The sequence below is a fragment of the Cherax quadricarinatus genome, chromosome 1 (assembly GCF_038502225.1).
Source record: "Cherax quadricarinatus isolate ZL_2023a chromosome 1, ASM3850222v1, whole genome shotgun sequence".
NCBI classification, from domain to species: Eukaryota; Metazoa; Arthropoda; class Malacostraca; order Decapoda; family Parastacidae; genus Cherax; species Cherax quadricarinatus.
Genome location: NC_091292.1, coordinates 48231676 through 48249901, shown reverse-complemented (window position 1 = coordinate 48249901; position 18226 = coordinate 48231676). Strand labels below are relative to the sequence as shown.

General features: G+C 40.5%; 1 protein-coding gene across 1 annotated transcript in view; it reads right to left on the bottom strand.

Moving 5' to 3' along the window:
* Nucleotides 1–18226, bottom strand: part of LOC128687922 (pregnancy zone protein) — a 245182-nt gene that overhangs the window by 166285 nt on the left and 60671 nt on the right. The window contains exons 4-6 of the mRNA XM_070085814.1: nucleotides 17239–17382; nucleotides 8212–8415; nucleotides 3581–3760 (exon numbers count right to left, since the gene is read on the bottom strand). Coding sequence (XP_069941915.1) covers nucleotides 3581–3760; nucleotides 8212–8415; nucleotides 17239–17382 — 528 coding nt within the window. The remainder of the gene's footprint in view (nucleotides 1–3580; nucleotides 3761–8211; nucleotides 8416–17238; nucleotides 17383–18226) is intronic.

Genomic DNA, 18226 nt, shown 5'->3' with positions numbered 1-18226 from the left:
AATACTTATGCACTGTTGTCTTGGCTTTAGATTACTGCTAACCAGAACTCCAAAATCTTTTCGCATTCAGAGTATGATGTGCGTTTTTTAGTTTATGAGTCATGGTTATTTTCTATTGAATGGATTAAAACTTTGCATTTGTCTATAATAAACTGCCTCTGCCACTTCTCCGATCACTGCATCAGTCTATTCAGATCTTCTTGTAACACTGTAGTGTCCTCGACAGAATTAATCCGACGGACTATTTTGGTGTAAAAGGTAAAGTTGCTTATTTCACTATTTATTTCCTCATTTATGTCGTTAATGTATTTTGTGAACATCAGAGGGCCCAAAAATGACTCCTGTGGACTGCCGCTTGTGACACGTTGCCACTCTGATTTCTCCCCATTTATGCCTATCTGTCAACCAAGTCTTTATCCAGAAAAAAAAATCTATTCCTTGTTCCTCTACTTTCTTCAACAATCAACCCATAATTTGAGATATATATAAATCAAATTATGGGTCGCACAAGCTCGATTGCTATTTAGTGGATCTACTGTGCACAACCTTAAGCAACAACGTTACTCAAAATCACAGGATTACTCATTAAGCCATGGGGTCTTGTGATGCTCTGGTGACGTTGGACCAGTGTCTGCGCACTGAACATCATGTTATGAATGTGGTGAATGTTGGCATAATATATAGCCCGTTTAGTTGCTACTGTATCGTACGTTTAGAGGTACACAAGTTTAAGTGTTATATGTTTAACACCATCCTCTCAGCAGAACTGGCTAAACAGCTGGTCAGCGATACGAGTCTCATACTTCTCGGGTCCTTGGGCTTTGAAAGTAGTACAATGGTGGCCCTCTTCCAAGCTGCTGGGAGTGTCTGTGACTTCCATGACTTGTTTATGACTTCTGGTATGGCCTCCCTTCCACTCTGGCCAGCTTGTACAATCATGGAGTACGTGACCCCATCGATGCCCGGGGCAGTGTCAACTGTGTTCCTAATGGCATGTCGGAGTTCCAAGTTCGTTAGGTCTTCTTCCGTCACATCTTCAGGCTTACGTGCAGCTTGTACCGTTAACCGACGTTGTTGCAGAAGATCTTAGGTATATCCCGGATGTCCTGTGGGAGCTGAGTGGAGGTTCCCGTAGAGGTAAAGAGCTCTGCCAGTTTTTCAATTTCCTGGGCTGGGTTCGGGTGTGCTGGTGGCTTCGGCTTGCTTTTGCCAGTTGCCTCATATCTCATATAAGGTGGTGTGATACCTCGATGTTGAGCACCACTCCAGTCATTTCTCAGATTTTATTCTGATGGAGACTCTGCGGGCATGCTGAACAATGGCATTCAGAGTATTTCTGTTCTCTGCTGTAGGATTGCACCTGTATAGCTTGCTAAAAGAATTGATACGGTGGTTCTGCTCCCGCACCTCGTCGTAGTAGAACCATCAGTCTCTTTTGTGGGTGTGTCCTGCAGACTTCTTTGAGAATGCGCACTCTGCCTCCTGGATGAGTACAGTGGTTAGTTCTTGCTCAGCTGTATCAGTGTCTTCGGATAGAGTGTATGTAGCCCACCAGTCATCAAGATGATCTTGGAACGCCTTCCAGTTGGCCCTCTTTACGTCCCATCTAGGAGGCATCACAATCGTGGGGGCTTGTTGATGTTGAATGTGGTGATCATTGCAAGGTGGTCACTGACGTGGTTAGGATGAATTTCCCATGTGGCTCCCGCTGTGAGCTGTCTTGTCCCGAATGCGGCCACACAGCAGTGTGTGAGGTCTCCATTGTTCAGCAGCTTTACCTCTGCTATATCGTGTAGGAACATTGCTAAGTATCTGCCAGAAGCATTGGTGACTGAATGAGAATGCGGCATAGGATGATATGCGTTGAAGTCTCTACCCACAATAATACACTCAGTGTGTGCCAGAGCGAGGAGCTCCGTAAATTCGAGGGTGTCTCGGGTTCTTGTAGATGTTGTAGATGGTAATGGGCGCCCCAGGCATGCGTGCCTGGACTATAATCTCTTGAGGTATTGCATCTGATATGAACACAGATGTTCCTCTGTAGTGAACGCCCGCATCCATGTGCCGAAAATACCCAGCAAAACCAGGGAGTCTTGGGCACATTGTTGGGACAGTGAGGGGTTTCTTGTAGCAAGACAATGTCAACCCCATCCCGAATTACTGTCTCCAGTAGAAGGTGCTTTTTACCCCTCAGGCCCTGAATTGTAGGACCTCGAGGGTGGAATTTGGTACAGAAGTTATTCCATCGCTGTTGTTTCCTGAACTGGGGACTGGGCCCTGTGCGCTCTGTGAATCTGCAGATTCATGGCATCCACTGTCCCCTCCTCGGTCAGTAAGCACACCTTCAGAAGTGTGCTGACCATTTGCCGGAACATGCTCCGTTGTTCCGTGGAGTTGATTGTGTTGCACATAATATCCGTGAATGCCTTGATAAGTGCTACGATATTCTCCCTGGTGAGGGCCTGCGTTGGCAGTGGGTTCGAAGCAGTGGATATTACCTGGACTGTTGTGGTCTGTGGAGGCTCCTGAGGGTTGGATTTCTTCAATGTGCGCACCGTGGTGTGTTGCTGTGTGCCACGCTGGGAAGCCTGCACCTGCTGGTGAGGTGCAGACATGGCCAGGGGAGCCTGCATAGCGGCTGTGCCAGGAAAGAAGTGCTGGCGTTGCCGGTAGGGGCTTGTATAGTGCCGTCTGCTGATCGCGTTGACCTGATGTTCCCTGTTGACGCCGCTTGTTCCTTATAAGTTTTGGTTTCTTCGTTGAGGAAGAGGGGCAGGAGGCTCCTGTCCATGACGCCTGGTTGAGGCTATGAGGGTCGGAAATTCCTCGGCATTGAGTTGGGTGATCTGATGAGAGTTCTGCATTAAGGCAGGGTTCTTTGTGCCCATCGTCTGCTGAGTATTTGCACGAAGAAGTGGCTTATTTACTGTAGACAGGCAAGGCAAACCAGTCGTAGGCGATATCACAGTGAACAAATCCACATGTGGAAGAAGGTCATGCTTATAGGTTAGAGAAGTGAAGAATTCCCTGTATCAGGATCCCAAGATGTTGGTGTGTCTGATAGGAATGTAGATAAATGGTTCAGAGAACCGACAAGTTGATGAATTAGACTCATGTGCAACACTTAAGTGTGTTTATTTAGGAAACTTTTTCACCATTTTTCTTTGTTTAGAACTGACGAAGCCACTGCGTAGGGAAATGTTTCTTCAATAAAGATACCCAGGTCTTGCACGTGTGTCTAATTCATCATACCAAAATGTTTCTAGGCGTGCCAAGGACCGACGAAACCCAGTTCATCGGTGTTCAAGCTCAAGCAACTACCAACCGAGACGTGAAACACCCTGGCCATGAACATTCCCTGTGACAGTGTTCTCCGGATAGGAAAACTGCCCTCCTAACATGCCAGGGATTATAATATAGGTACTACAAACGGGTCTCGGCAGATAGACCAGAGTTAGGTGTCACTTTTCCAGAACAAAACTTACTATGTAAATAAACTCATGTAATAACATATTCATATTCAATGAATTGTTTGAATAATTATACAATATTTTATTCAGTTAATTAATGTTATACAAACCTTGACCTTGGTAGATGCTGTCGGCGGAAGTGAGACCTTAATATTGACTACTCCTCTGATGGTGTTCTCAGGGGGAGGAGGAAGAGGGTCCACTAAATGTTCTTCACTGATGGGCAACTCACCACTACTCAGCTCATACTCTTGAGAACTCTGGTGCTGAATCTTCCCGCGGGAAACAACCTGATGGAAAAAGGAGCAATGTTTGTCTCATTATATTCATTATCATAGGAGAATATGTTCCAAAAATATATCGTGATAGCTGCATTTATGTATGCCATTCTAGTGCCCAAAATATAAACGGAAGTTACACATGCAGGTCTTATATTTAGCATAAATATTTCTAATTGAAAAGAATTGTAAATTGTGAAGTTATTCTAATATATGGAAAATATTTAAAATATTAAGCACAATTATACCATGTTTTCGTAAGTAATGTAATCTATATAAAAAATAATCGTCAGCAAACGAAAGAGTTTCTCATGCATAAAAATATTTCTTTAAGGGATCACGTCTGCGGCGTTGATGCCATTAACAGTATTACAAAAAATTCTCACAAAACGTTCGAATGCTGTAGTCAGAGTTATTACTCTTTGTGTAGATTTACTGGGAAAATTTGTTTATAAATAAAATGGCACATGGTGAGCCCCAGTGTGTTGAAGCAGCGTCTTAAGCTTTGTATTATAAAGTAATTTATTTAATACAGGTGAGTAATGATTTTAATACAAGACATTGTGCTATGTTAGACTAGAACCAAAATTAATATATAACTACCTATCTGTGGAAGCTGCGTTACAGACACAAAGTTAATATATAACTATCTTTCTGTGGAAGCTGCGTTACAGACACAAAGTTAATATATTACTATCTTTCTGTGGAAACTGCGTTACAGACACAAAGTTAATATATAACTATCTTTCTGTGGAAGCTGCGTTACAGACACAAAGTTAATATATAACTATCTTTCTGTGGAAGCTGCGTTACAGACACAAAGTTAATATATAACTATCTTTCTGTGGAAGCTGCGTTACAGACACAAAGTTAATATATAACTATCTTTCTGTGGAAGCTGCGTTACAGACACAAAGTTAATATATAACTATCTTTCTGTGGAATGCTGCGTTACAGACACAAAGTTAATATATAACTATCTTTCTGTGGAAGCTGCGTTACAGACACAAAGTTAATATATAACTATCTTTCTGTGGAAGCTGCGTTACAGACACAAAGTTAATATATAACTATCTTTCTGTGGAAGCTGCGTTACAGACACAAAGTTAATATATAACTATCTTTCTGTGGAAGCTGCGTTACAGACACAAAGTTAAATAACAACTATTTGTCTGTGGGAGCTGGTTTATAGAAACAAAGTTAATATTTAACTATCTGCTTGTTGATGCTGGTTTATAAAAAGAAAATTATTATATAACTATCTCTTTGTGGAAGCTGGATTATAAAAATAATTGATGAACTTTTAAACATACACTAAAAACAAGTGAAATATTAGCATTTCACACACACACACACACACACACACACACACACACACACACACACACACACACACACACACACACACACACACACACACACAAAATACTTATTTAGTTTTTTTGTTGAACAAACATTAAGAAATCTGATTTTTAGTTTGTCTGCCTGACAAGAAACTGAAAAATTAGATTAACTAGATTTATTTCGGTCGATGCGCCATCCCAGGTATCCCCGTGTTCCATAAGCCCAGTTTCTTCTACCTCAATGAACACAAAAGGAATATACTGGAGGGTGGGTTATAACAGTCCAGTGTGACAAAATACAAAAATATGTATACATATGAGTATGCTTATGCATATTCATTCCTGTACGTATGTGTTTTCACATGAACATAGTATATGTATGTATTTTTTGTGCATAAATGCACATATGTAATGTGTATTTACATGTGTGTGGCAAGCAAAGAGTACGTTACATTTATTCGGCATATGTACACACTCCTATATAGGCTACCTCCCAACCAGCGAACCAGGTGCTAAGGGTTTAACGATTCAGGGTGCCCCATCATTAAATCAGTAGTACCTTGGTTCAGCCAATTATATTGTGAGTCTGACAATTGCGAAGGTGATGTGGTAGCACTCACAATTCACTCTTGCTGGTTGAAAGCAGTGGTGTCTGTCTCTGGCTGTTGTCTTGCCTCTTGATCACCGTGATACAATTATTTTCCAAACTTGTACATAGTGTAAATAGTTGAAAATACCTATAATCATACTTGGTGAAAGAAAATATAATTTAAAGACTACCGCTTTGTTTATTATCGCTCCAAGCTCCCATTACAGCCAGGTTAACAGGACTTGATTACCTGAAACCATAATATGGGAATCTTGTCCGAGAGCTGGAGCTGAACTTAGAGCAGGAGCTGGAGCTTAGAGCTTGCTATCTCGCATTGCATCAGCTTTGCTATCACTACCGATTATTGCATGTCAAACGTACCCACTACTCCTTATACAAGATCTTTCCCCACCTTAATCATTTAGATCCCCCACAACAATTACTCTCTCACTTGATTCAAAACTCAAGTTCTCACTCAATATCTACCAAAATTTCTCTCTTCTCTAAACCTGTTTCGTTTCAAGGCGCACAAACACTTACTATAAACCACTTTTTACAAATGACCCTTATTTTACTCCATATATTCAATGAATTTATATATTTATGTTTCCTCTTTTCTTGCCATAACTGATCATTCAACAATCTTACTACTTCCTTAGCTCTAACATTTACTGGAAATCCGTGACCTAATCTCATTTATTTCTCCCCACTGAATCTCTGCTACCCCATTCAGCTTTGCTTCACTTAGAGTCAGGACATCCACAATTATCTCTTCCATATCATCCACACATCAACGCATATTCAATCATCCCAACTTTAAGGTTTTTCTTCCTCAAAGTCTAGCGCAAGCTGGACTCCAAGGTATTGGTCCAGTGTGGGTAGATTGATAAAGCACTGCGTACCTTGTTCCAAGGTTCGTAGGTTCGAGTCTCCTTCAGCCAGAGATCAGTGTATATATATATATATATATATATATATATATATATATATATATATTCATGCATCTCTTATTGCAAAAGTCATGTGGTAATTTTAATGTTCAACTGTGTTCAGTTTTTAACAGGATATTTTTTTAACCACACTGATTTCAAAACTGACAATCGATGCCAGTACCAGCATACCGCCAGTTACTGCTCCTTGCCCCGTCATAGTGATACTCAGTTCATTGAATCTAGCACCGCTTAGACAGTGGTAAATGGTACCGTTGCCCACCTAATCGATGACCTGAAAATCAGCGATAACTGCGATCTCATGTGGCAGCTACCGATGAAAGGGTACTATGACAGAGATCCGAATCAGATTATTTTTAACCAGCAAAACAACGTACAATTATCTTTAACTAATAAAACAACGTACAGTTAAGCTGTTATAGTGATTATGAACAAAGTACCAAGTTAGTTAAATTATTAACAGAATTTTGACTAGTGCAAACGCCAAAACCTAGATTCTGAACATTAAAATGGTATAAAATACCGACAGGTTGTTAGGTAAGACACATATGCAACAGTTAGGTATCTTTATTATGAAACGTTTCGCCTACACAGTAGGCTTCTTCAGTCAAGTACAGAAAAGTTGATAGAAGCAGAAGATACTTGAAGACGATGTAATCAGTCCATCACCCTTAAAGTTTTGAGGTGGTCAGTCCCTCAGTCTGGAGAAGAGCATTGTTCCATAGTATGAAACAATATGGAGAAGAATTGACAGGATGGAGCTTTTTATAGCGCCAAGAGGTGAGACGTAGGCCACTAGGAGAGGTAAGAACTCAGATGTTGAGAAGTATCTTCTGCTTCTATCAACTTTTCTGTACTTGACTGAAGAAGCCTACTGTGTAGGCGAAACGTTTCATAATAAAGATACCTAACTGTTGCATATGTGTCTTACCTAGATTCTGTTGGACCTGTGCTGGCATCTGTAGCAGACGTTGTATATTTCCTTTCCTAATGATTTACAAGTAGTTTATAATGACGTTACTTTTTCCCGAAGGAGAAGCAGAACATTAGATAGGTTGCTCTTCTTAATATCTAATAATGAAACTGGGTACAAGTAGTTAGTTCTCAAGGGAAAAAATTACGTTAACACTGAGAACTGGTAATGGTCTTATATAAAGTTATCCATGCTTTAGTCGAAGGAAAATCATATATGGTTTTAAAGATGACAAAAACTTGAACCTGAGAACACTCAGTCCTATTATCTTTCATTCTTAGCTTTAATCAGATTACTGAAATTATTATTACTATATGAATTCGAATGCTATTCCTTGAAAAGGTACAATATTTACATAACAAAAGTTTTACCAAATCCCATGATAAGCCTCATTATGTATATAATGAACTTAATTGCTACATTAGATAAAACGTTAGGCATAGATGAGCAAACAATGGTTCTAATTTTTATCAGAGAATATTTAAGTATTACAATGTAATGATCCTAGATCTGGTGAGTTAGCGGACGTGTAACCACTTCACGAAGAAAACGTCATCACTATCAAAATAGTGGGAAAAACGAGAAGCAGAAACAAAAAACATAACTACCTGGACAATAAAAACAGCTGAGGTCTGGCCGGTGGCAGAGAAGAGCACGGGCAGGATGTACTCCTGAGCTTCCCCAGACACACACTTTAGTTTTCCTTCAGGAGCGTGGATCAAGAGTGATGAGTTGGAGGGAGAGTAGTAATGGTCTAGGTCCTTGGAGAACTGTGACTGATACATGTTCGCACGGCAGTTCATAGCCATTATCTGTGGCAAGTAGAAAACAGAAAAGTATGAAGTAATGTTTGCAGATCCTGACCAGATATTGAAACTTCAACAATGCGCATTTCATAACCCTAATAGTCACCCTTTTCAGGTCTTCCTCCAGCCAAGACAGGACTCGCAGCAATGATTTCAAGTTGGAAAAATTCAGATTCAGAAACTATATTACCAAACCACTGCTTTCCTATAGAGTTGTGGATGAGTGGAACAAACTCCCCAGTACAGTTATTGAGGCTAAAACGCTGTGTTATTTTAAAAATAGGTTAGATAAATACATGAGTGGGTGTGGGTGGGTGTGAGTTGGACCTGACTAGCTTGTGCTGCTGGGTCTGGTGCCGTGCTCCTTCCTTGAGTGGAGGTGACCAGACTGGGTGGGTCATTGGGCTAATTCGGGGGGAGGGGGGACATGGACCTGCTCGGCATGGGTCAGTAGGCGTGTTGCAGTGTAACCACGAACAAGTGGTTATTTAATCAACCACGAACAAGTGGTATTTAATCAACAACAACACTGCGACTAGCCGGGGGATCGAACCCGTGTCTTTTTAGCCTGGTTCATGGTGAGTGAAAATTCACGATATTCTAACCCACTGGACCATACAATCCTACAAGAATCACGCACCCAGCAGAGCTAGGTGTTGTACCGTGATTCGAGGACATACGATGGTGTGGGTGCCTCAGAGCTAATGTGGGGGAAGTGAGTGAGATAGTGGGTAGAATGAAAGGGGGTAAACCAATTGGGACTGATGGGACAAAGACAGAAATGTTAAAGCAGGTCGGGATATAGTTTTTGAGTGGTTAGTTCTTTTTTTTAATAAATGTATGGAAGAGGGTAAAGTACCTAGGGATTGGCAGAGACTGTGCATAGTTCCTTTGTATAAAGACAAAGGGGACAAAAAAGAGTGTAAAAATCATAGCGGAATAAGCTTGTCGAGTATACCTGGTAAAGTGTATGGTAGAGTTATTATTGAAAGAATTAAGAGTAAGACGGAGAGTGGGATTGCAGATGAACAAGGAGGCTTTAGGAAGGGTAGATGGTGTGTAGCCCAAGAGGTTTTTCTGTTGTTTATGGAATTGGAAAAGGCGTATGACAGAAAGGAGAAAGGGGCAATGTGGCAGATATTGCAAATGTGTAGAATAGGAGGAAGGTTACTAAAAGCGGGGAAGAACTTTTATGAGGATAGTGAGGCTCAGGTTGGAGTATGTAGGAAAGAGGATTATTTCCCTGTATAAGTTGGCCTTACACAAGGATGTGTGATGTCACCGTGGTTGTTCAATATATCTGTAGAATGCTCGGGTGTTGGCAAGAGGTGTAAAGTTAAATGATATAAAATCTAACCAAAAGTGGGAGTTGTCACAGTTGCTCTTTGCTGATGACACTGTGCTTTTGGGAGATTCTGAAGAGAAGTTGCGAAGGTTGGTGGATGAGTTTGGTAGGGGATGTAATAGAAGAAAATTAAAAGTGAATATAGGAATGAGTAAGGTTATGAGGATAACAAAAAAATTAGGTAACGAAAGATTGGATATTAGATTGGAGGGAGAGAGTATGGAGGAGAATGCATTCGGATACATAGGAGTGAACGTGTCAGCAGATGGGTCTATGAAAGATGAGGTGAATCATAGAACTGATGACGGAAAAAAGGTGAGTGGTGCACTTAGGAGTCTGTGGTGACAAAGAACTTTGTCCATGGAAGCCAAGATGGGAAAGTATGAGAGTATAGTTATATCAACAAACACTCTTATATGGGTGTGAAGCATGGGTGATGAATGTTGTAACAAGGTGAATGCTTTAGGCAGTGGAGATGTCATGTCTGAGGGCAATGTGTGGCGTGAATATAATACAGAAAATTCTTAATTAGGAGGAGGTGCGGTATGGCTAAAATTATTATCCAGAGGGTTGAATAGGAGTTGTTCAGGTGGTTTTGGAATGTAGAGAGAATGGAACAAAATAGAATGACTTCGAGGGTGTATAAATCTATAGTGAAGAAAAGGCAGAGTAGGGGTCGGCCTAGGGAATGATGCATGGAGGGGGTAAAGGAGGTTTTGTGTGAGAGGGACATGGACTCCAGCAAGCACACGTGAGTGTGTTAGATAGCGAATGGAGGCAAATGGTTTATGGGACTTGACCTGCTGTTGAGGTGCGAGCAGGGTAACATATGTCAGGGGATTCAGGGAAACCGGCAGTTTGGACATGAATCCTGGAGATGGGAAATACATAAGAACATAAGAAAGAAGGACCACTGCAGCAGGCCTACTGGCCCATGCGAGGCAGGTCCAATTCTCCTACCGGCTTAAGGCAATGCCTTAACCTACTCAGGACATGTCACGTTCACTTAAGGAAAGAGCACGGCATCTGACCTAGTAGCACAAGCTAGTCAGGTCAAACTCACACCCACCCACTCCTACTCATGTCCTTATCTAACCTATTTGAAAAACTACACAACGTCTTATCCTCTATGACGGTACTCGGGAGTTTGTTCCACTGATGCACAACTCTATTACCAAACCAGTGCTTTCTTACATCCCTCCTGAATCTGATTTTTTCCAGCTTAAAGCAACTGCTGCGAGTCCTGTCTAGGCTAGATATTTTGGCACGCTATTTACATCCCTTTTATTCATTCCTGTTCTCCATTTATTCACCTCAGTCATATACCCCTAATTCATAGCCTTTCTAGAGAGTGCAGATTCAGGGTCCTCAGTCTATTCTCATACAGAAGATTTCTGATACATGGAATCAACTTTGTCATCCTTTTTTGTACGTTTTCCAGAGCATTTATATCCATTCTGTAATACGGTGACCAGAACTGTGAAGCATAATCTAAATGAGGCCTAACCACAGATATATAACGTTGAACAACCTAAGAACTTTCATTAATTATACTTCTTGATATGAAGTCAAGGATACTGTTAGCTTTATTGTGAACACTTGTGCACTGTTGTCTTGGTTTCAGATTACTAACCAAAACTCCTAAATCCTTTTAGCAATCAGTAAAATTACGATCTACATTATTTAGTTTAAATGTGGCATGGCTATTTTCCTGTCCAACATTTAGAACTTTGCATGTGTCTATGTTAAACTGCATCTGCCACTTCTCCGACCACTGCATTAGTCTATTCAAATCATCCTGGAGTGCTCTAATGTCCTACTTAGAATAAACTGGATGGCCTATTTTGGTGTCATCAGCAAATTTGCTTCCAAATTTGCTTCCAAAAATAGCTTCTGATGTGGAAACTCTATCGAAAGCCTTACTGAAGTCCGTGTACACAATATCATATTCAATACCACGATCTACCTACTCAAATACCTTAGTGAAAAAAAAGTTAGTAAGTTCATAAGACAGGAACGCCCCTTTGGTAAACCCGTGCTGAGATTCATTAATCAATTTATGCCTTTCGAGATGGCTACGAATTTCCTCGCCAATTGTTGATTCTATAGATTTTCCCACTATGGAGGTACGGCTTATTGGTCTATATTTCGAAGCTAAGAACCTGTCACCTGCTTTGTAAATAGATATTACACTTGCAATTTTCCACTTGTGCTGCACTCTGATGGAAGGGTGTTAATGTTGCAGTTTTATAACTGTAGTGTAAGAGCGCCTCTGGCGAGTCAGTGATGGAGTGAATGATGATGAAAGTTTTTCATTATCGGATCACCCTGCCTTGGTGGGAGACTGCCGATGTGTTAATAAAAAAAACTGTTGTTAAATACTGTGTACAATACACTACTAAATATATTTTGAGCTTGTATAATGAATAATTTAAGTGATAAACGGTGTTCTTGTTATGTTTCAAGAAAGAAGATCCAATTAAGTTTCTTTCTAGGACTGAACTGTTAGGTGCAATAATGTGGGCATCATCCCAACCTGGTGGGTGATTGCAGGAACTGACATGGTTGAAGATAGTGCTCGACTCTTGCCTTGTCCTGATTGAGCATTTATGTTGGGCTATTCTGGTTTCCAGAGGTTCACCTGTTTTACCAATATATGAAAGAGGACACTGGGTGCATGCGACCTTGTAAACACCATCAACTTTGGTTATAGTGTGTTTCTACTGTCCCAGTGTTTTTGAAAGAAAGGATTAATGTCTCATGTAGGTAAAAAAAATTTTCATTATATGGTAAAACTAGTACATTCTTCCATTCAATAATTTCCTTAGGTTCAATCCTGAAGAAAGTCTTCCTTGATGACATTAGTGCCTTTGCAACAAAATCCTTAGGGTATCTCAGTTTTGTGGTTATTTATCTCAGTTTTGTGGCCCCTAAATTTCCTATGAACGATGACGTGTTATTACTGGATAACAACATTACCAATTCTAGTATGTGTCCTGAACATATAATGATTCTTCTCCGATGTTGGCCATAACTCGGGCAAAATCCCAAAGGGTCTCTGATGAGAATGCTAACCTATCCTTGGACGAATATGATCTCGGAATAGCCAATTTGCTTTATGAGGAAAACTGGCTAGGGCTTCATAAATTTAGTGAACAGACCCAGATCAAGCTTTTCTATTCCAGGGTTGCAGGATTGTCAGATGTCTCTGTTTCCATGCCCGAGGGATTGTTCTTTCGAGAGGAACAGCGAAAAGACTCTTCATTAAATTTCGATTTTGAGGCACCCATGGGTAAATCCTTCTCAGATCACCCTGTCAAATATAAAATTAAAAACGACTATTTAATCTGCACTGAAACTGGTAAGGAGATGGAGGGAAGACAACAGTCAGACGGGTTAGTAGATATTAAATATAGCTCATAACTCTTCATAAGGAGGCCACTTAGAAATTACTAAAACCCTGTATAGAATATTAAAAGAATTCTTTTGGCTTAAGTTAAGGCAGGATGTGAAGAATCATATCCGCTGTTGTAGAGAATGACAGCAAATAGGGAAACCTGGACACCCCATTAACCTGCACCTCTCCATTCTATATCTACCGTTGGAGAACCTTTTGCAGAGTTAATTAATTAATTGAACCTAAGTCCAAGTCTGGGAATCAGTACTTGTTTACCATTATGGATAAAGTAACTAGATACCCAGAAGCAATTCCCATTCGCAGTATTAATACTAAACCAATCCTGAAAGCTTTAACTAAGTTTATAAGTTTATCTCTTGCTTTGGCATTCCTAAGCCTATTCCAAGTGATCAAGGTACTAACTTCACTGCCAAAGCATTTAGAGAAGCATTAACTAGGCTAGGAATAATTCACAAATTATCCACTGCGTATCATCCTCAGTCCCAAGGCGCCTTGGAAAGATTCCATCAGATGTTAAAATCCATGATGAAAACTTTTTATATGCATTTTCCTACAGACTGGGATGAATCACTATCTTTGTTGCTGTTTTCAATAAGGGAAACTTTGCAGGAGTCTACCGGGTATTGTCCGTTTTAGCTGATCTTTGGGCACAACATACGAGGTCCTCTTCGGGTGCTCAAGGAAGGATGGATGGGAGAACACGCCTGCTCAACAATTTACAACCCTTCTTCATGGTTGCAGGTGGCACGTCAGTTGGCTATGGCTAACTTAAAGATAGCTCAAACACGATGAAACAGAGGTATGACAGAAATTCGAAGTTTCGTTCCTTTCATCCAGGAGACAAAGTGTTTGTACAGGAACCTATACCTGGCCACACCTTAAAGGCTAGATTTACGGGACCCATGCAAATTGTGAGTAAATTATCTGATGTAAATTATGTGGTGTCTCCCCTTGACAAGGCCTCAAAAAGTAATACTTACCACATTAATCAAATTAAAGCATTTAATACACCAGATAAAGTCCCAGTAATGACTCTGTCCTCTGCCTCTGTAGATGACCCAGACTCTTTGCACTCTATTTCCGAGAGTAATGTAAAGCTTCCCAATTCTGTCCTCCTCAAGGACCCTAACCCTTTAATGGTGGGGCTGGATAAGAATCAAGTAACAGGTTTAACTGAGCTCCTACAATCTTGCCCTGATAATTTTTTGGATGTTCCGTAAAAATGTACACTAGGATATCATGATGTAGATGTTGGAAACTAAACCTATTAAACTCTACCCCTACAGAGCTAATCCTGAAAAACAGAGGCTACTTCAGCAGAAGGTTGAATTTCTGTTAGAGCACTGGTTAGTGGAGGAGGAGTCTAGCCCATGGGCTTCACCGTGCATCCTTGTTAAGAATGCTGATGAAGACTTTCAAATATGTACAGTCTACCGTAAGGTGAACGATGTCACAATTGCAGATGCTTACTCTCTGTCACGTCTGGATGATGTAATTGACTTTGTGGGTAAGGCTACTTTTGTGTCCAAGTTAGGCCTCCTTAATTAAAGATTACTATCAGGCACCTTTGACTGATAAGGCAAAGGAAATCTCTGCCTTTGTAACTCCTGGAGGTTTCTATCAATATTCAGTTACCCCCATCGGAATGAAAAACTCGCCCACTTCATTCCAGAAACTGATCCATCAGGCTATTAAAGGACTTGAAGGCACGGCAGCTTACCTAGACGACATTATTGTGTCAGGTACTTGGGATCAACACATGTTTAGTTAAGGCTGTCTTTGAGACCTTCCTTTGGTCAGGCTACTATTGTTTTTGGGGGCATGAAGTAGATAGTTGCAAAGTGGCCCTTAAATGTGCTAAAATTCTTGCCATTAAAAATTATCCAGTACCTCAAGATAGGAAATCCCTCCAACGTTTACTAGGTATCGTACGATTTTATAGAAGATTCTGTAAAAACCTTGCAGATATTATAGCCCCTCTAACCTCCCTTAGCAGTCACACATCCCTCTTCTTTTGGACCCCAGAATGTCAAAATTTATTCACAAAAGTGAAAATACTGCTCCGTACTGCACCCATTCTTATGTCTCCTGATTTCTCAAAATCCTTTACATTACAGGTGGATGCTTATGAATCATGGGTGGGAGCAGTACTTCTGCCAGCTGGGGACGATGAGTTGCAGCCTGTGGCCTACTTTTCGGCCTACTCTACAATTAAAAAAGAAGCTCTTGCTCTGATACTGGCGCTGGAGAACTTTGAAGTATATGTGGGCAAGATATCTCAGGTGGTCAAAATCTACAGTGACCACAACCCTCTGGTGTATCTTAATCATATGAAAACCCATAATGCAAGACTCATGCATTGGAGTCTTAGGCTGCAACCATATAACATATGTATTGAGCACATTGCTGGCCAAGATAATAAGTTGGCTGATTTTTTATCAAGAGTATAGCATTCAAATGTATTAGGTTAGGATGTCTTAGGGACTAGGGGTATAAACCAGCTCTTTTTCTCCCCCTTTCGTATATACTATTTAAATTTTTTTTTTCATTGAGGGGATATTCTGCTACCGTCCGCAGGTGTCTTCAACCTACATTAGCCCTACTGTCTGCTGTCTCACTCTAAGTTTAGAGTTTGGCTTTATATCGTGATAAAAGTTGAGCTCTATCTAAGAGTTGGATGGCCGAGAGGAAAGGCGGTCCAATTATTGTACTGTGCCATGGTGGCACTTTTACCCATGGAGGTGAAAGTCTAGTCCTGAGCCCTCTTGGGGTGGGGGTGTGGCATGCAAAGAGTATGTAATCTTTAGTCGAAGCACGTTAACAGCAAACCAGGAGCATGTTAACCAGCGAACCAGATACTAAGGATCTAATGATCTAACAGGGCCCCATCGTCAGATCAGTATCTAGGTTCAGTCAATCATATTGTGGATCTGGCAATTGTGAAGGTGACGTGGATACCACTCACATTTTCACCCTTGTCATTTCCATTCAAGAGCTGGCTGAAGCACGGTGGTCTGCATTCTGCCTTGATTACCGTGGCGTGCACTAATACCTATTGCTGTACATAGTGTATGTAGTGTACATACTTCTTTCTATACTTGGTGAAGGATAATATAATTCATAGTTATTCTGCTGTGTTTATTTTGCTCCCTTTACACCCAGGATAACAGGCCTTTGAGCACCTGGGTCGTAATAGGAACTGTCCACGATTGTTGCTTAACTTCCATTCTGACACCTTAAACAATTCAGCTACAGCTGCCCAATAACCTTAGCTAGCCATAGTTCGTACTATCACTGGGAACACCAGTAAGACTCAGACGTGGTCACCACTTGTTTCATTCTTCTCCTGTATGTTCTACCCTCAAGTTTGATATTATACTGAATGTACCTCGCAGAAACAGATAAAGTAAATTTAAAAAAGTGTTACATCCAGCAGGATTCGAACTCATAACTGCAGCTATCCACGATAGTTGCAGTTGTGTAGCTCTCAACCTGACGCCTTAAACCACTCAGCTACAGATGCCCAGTAACATTAGGTAACCTATTTGACTGCAAGCCAGATTGCTTCTTAATGCAAGGAACACCAGTGAGATTCAAACAGTCTCCAGATATTTAATTTTCCTCCCGTATGTTCTTGCATGAGGAGCGATACTTTACTCAAAGATACATAAGTATCTTGATGTATATCTCGTCATTATCCATAACATTAACAAAGTTTTAGTACCAAAAGGATGCAAAATTTTATGTAATATCAGTCCTATCTTTATACATATTAATTTCATAAAGAAAAATTAGTTACGCCCAAAGGTATGTATCTTTCAATGAATATACAATCCAGTGTTTTAGAAAACAAATATTGTGAACTAGTGACGCGCTGGTGAAAAACAATCTTGTGATTCTCATGGCTTTTTCCTTAAAAAAAAAAAAAACTGAACCTGAAATCCTGCCAAGACACATGACTGCTTTACTCATGGGTTGACAGTAAATTAGGTTAGTATAAAGAGAAAATTAAAAACATTGTTTTACATATAACTGGACTTATCTGCTGAAACAAGTCAACACGTACCATGACGCGATTAGTGTCGTAGTTTGGCAACACTACTGTGAAGAGACCATCTGGTGCTGTGGTCATGTTGGTGCACCGACCAGCTGCACACACCTCTACAGGAACACCAGCAGCAACAGAACCATCTGGCAGCTCAGCTCTCACCTGAAATTTGTAGAGATCAATGGACATTTACATACAGATATCAACAGAAGAATGCAATACAGTGATTGATAATCATTGCTGTATAGTCATCAGGGACATGCTTAATGAGTATTTAGATCCAGCAGACATAACGACACAATAGTTCTGTTGACTTAAAGAAACTGTAGTAATAGGTTGAAACTGTTAACGTTTTGTCTAATACGATATCAACTACTGGGATTTCAATTGATATCAGAAAGTTTATACTAATTTTCTTGAATGTTTCTTAGCTCTAATGATTAGAGAAGTAAAAATATTCATAATGATACATTAGCTAAACCGATTATATATTACAGTATGATGAATATGAGAGAGAAATCAAATTACGTTATTGCAAAATTTAATTATACGTGTAATAAGAGTCAATATTTTACACACACACACACACACAAACACACACACCAGCAATCATGTGGTTTAAGCTTCGAATACACAGTAGAGCTACAAGTGGAGGGGGAAGCAGGAAGGCCAGGGCGAATGAAGCCAAACTACAAGAAAGGGGACTACACGGGAATAAGAAACTTCCTGAACGTGGTTCAGTGGGACAGAGAACTGGCAGGGAAGCCAGTTAATGAGATGATGGAATATGTAGCAACAATGTGCAAGGAGGCTGAGGAGAGGTTTGTACCCAAGGCTAACAGGAATAATGAAAAAGCCAGGACGAGCCCATGGTCCACCCAAAGGTACAGGGAGGCAAAAAACAAGTATGCTAGGGAATGGAAAAATATAAAAGGCAAAGGACCCAGGAGAATAAGGAGAGCAGTCGTAGAGCCAGAAATGAATATGGACAGATAAGAAGGGAAGC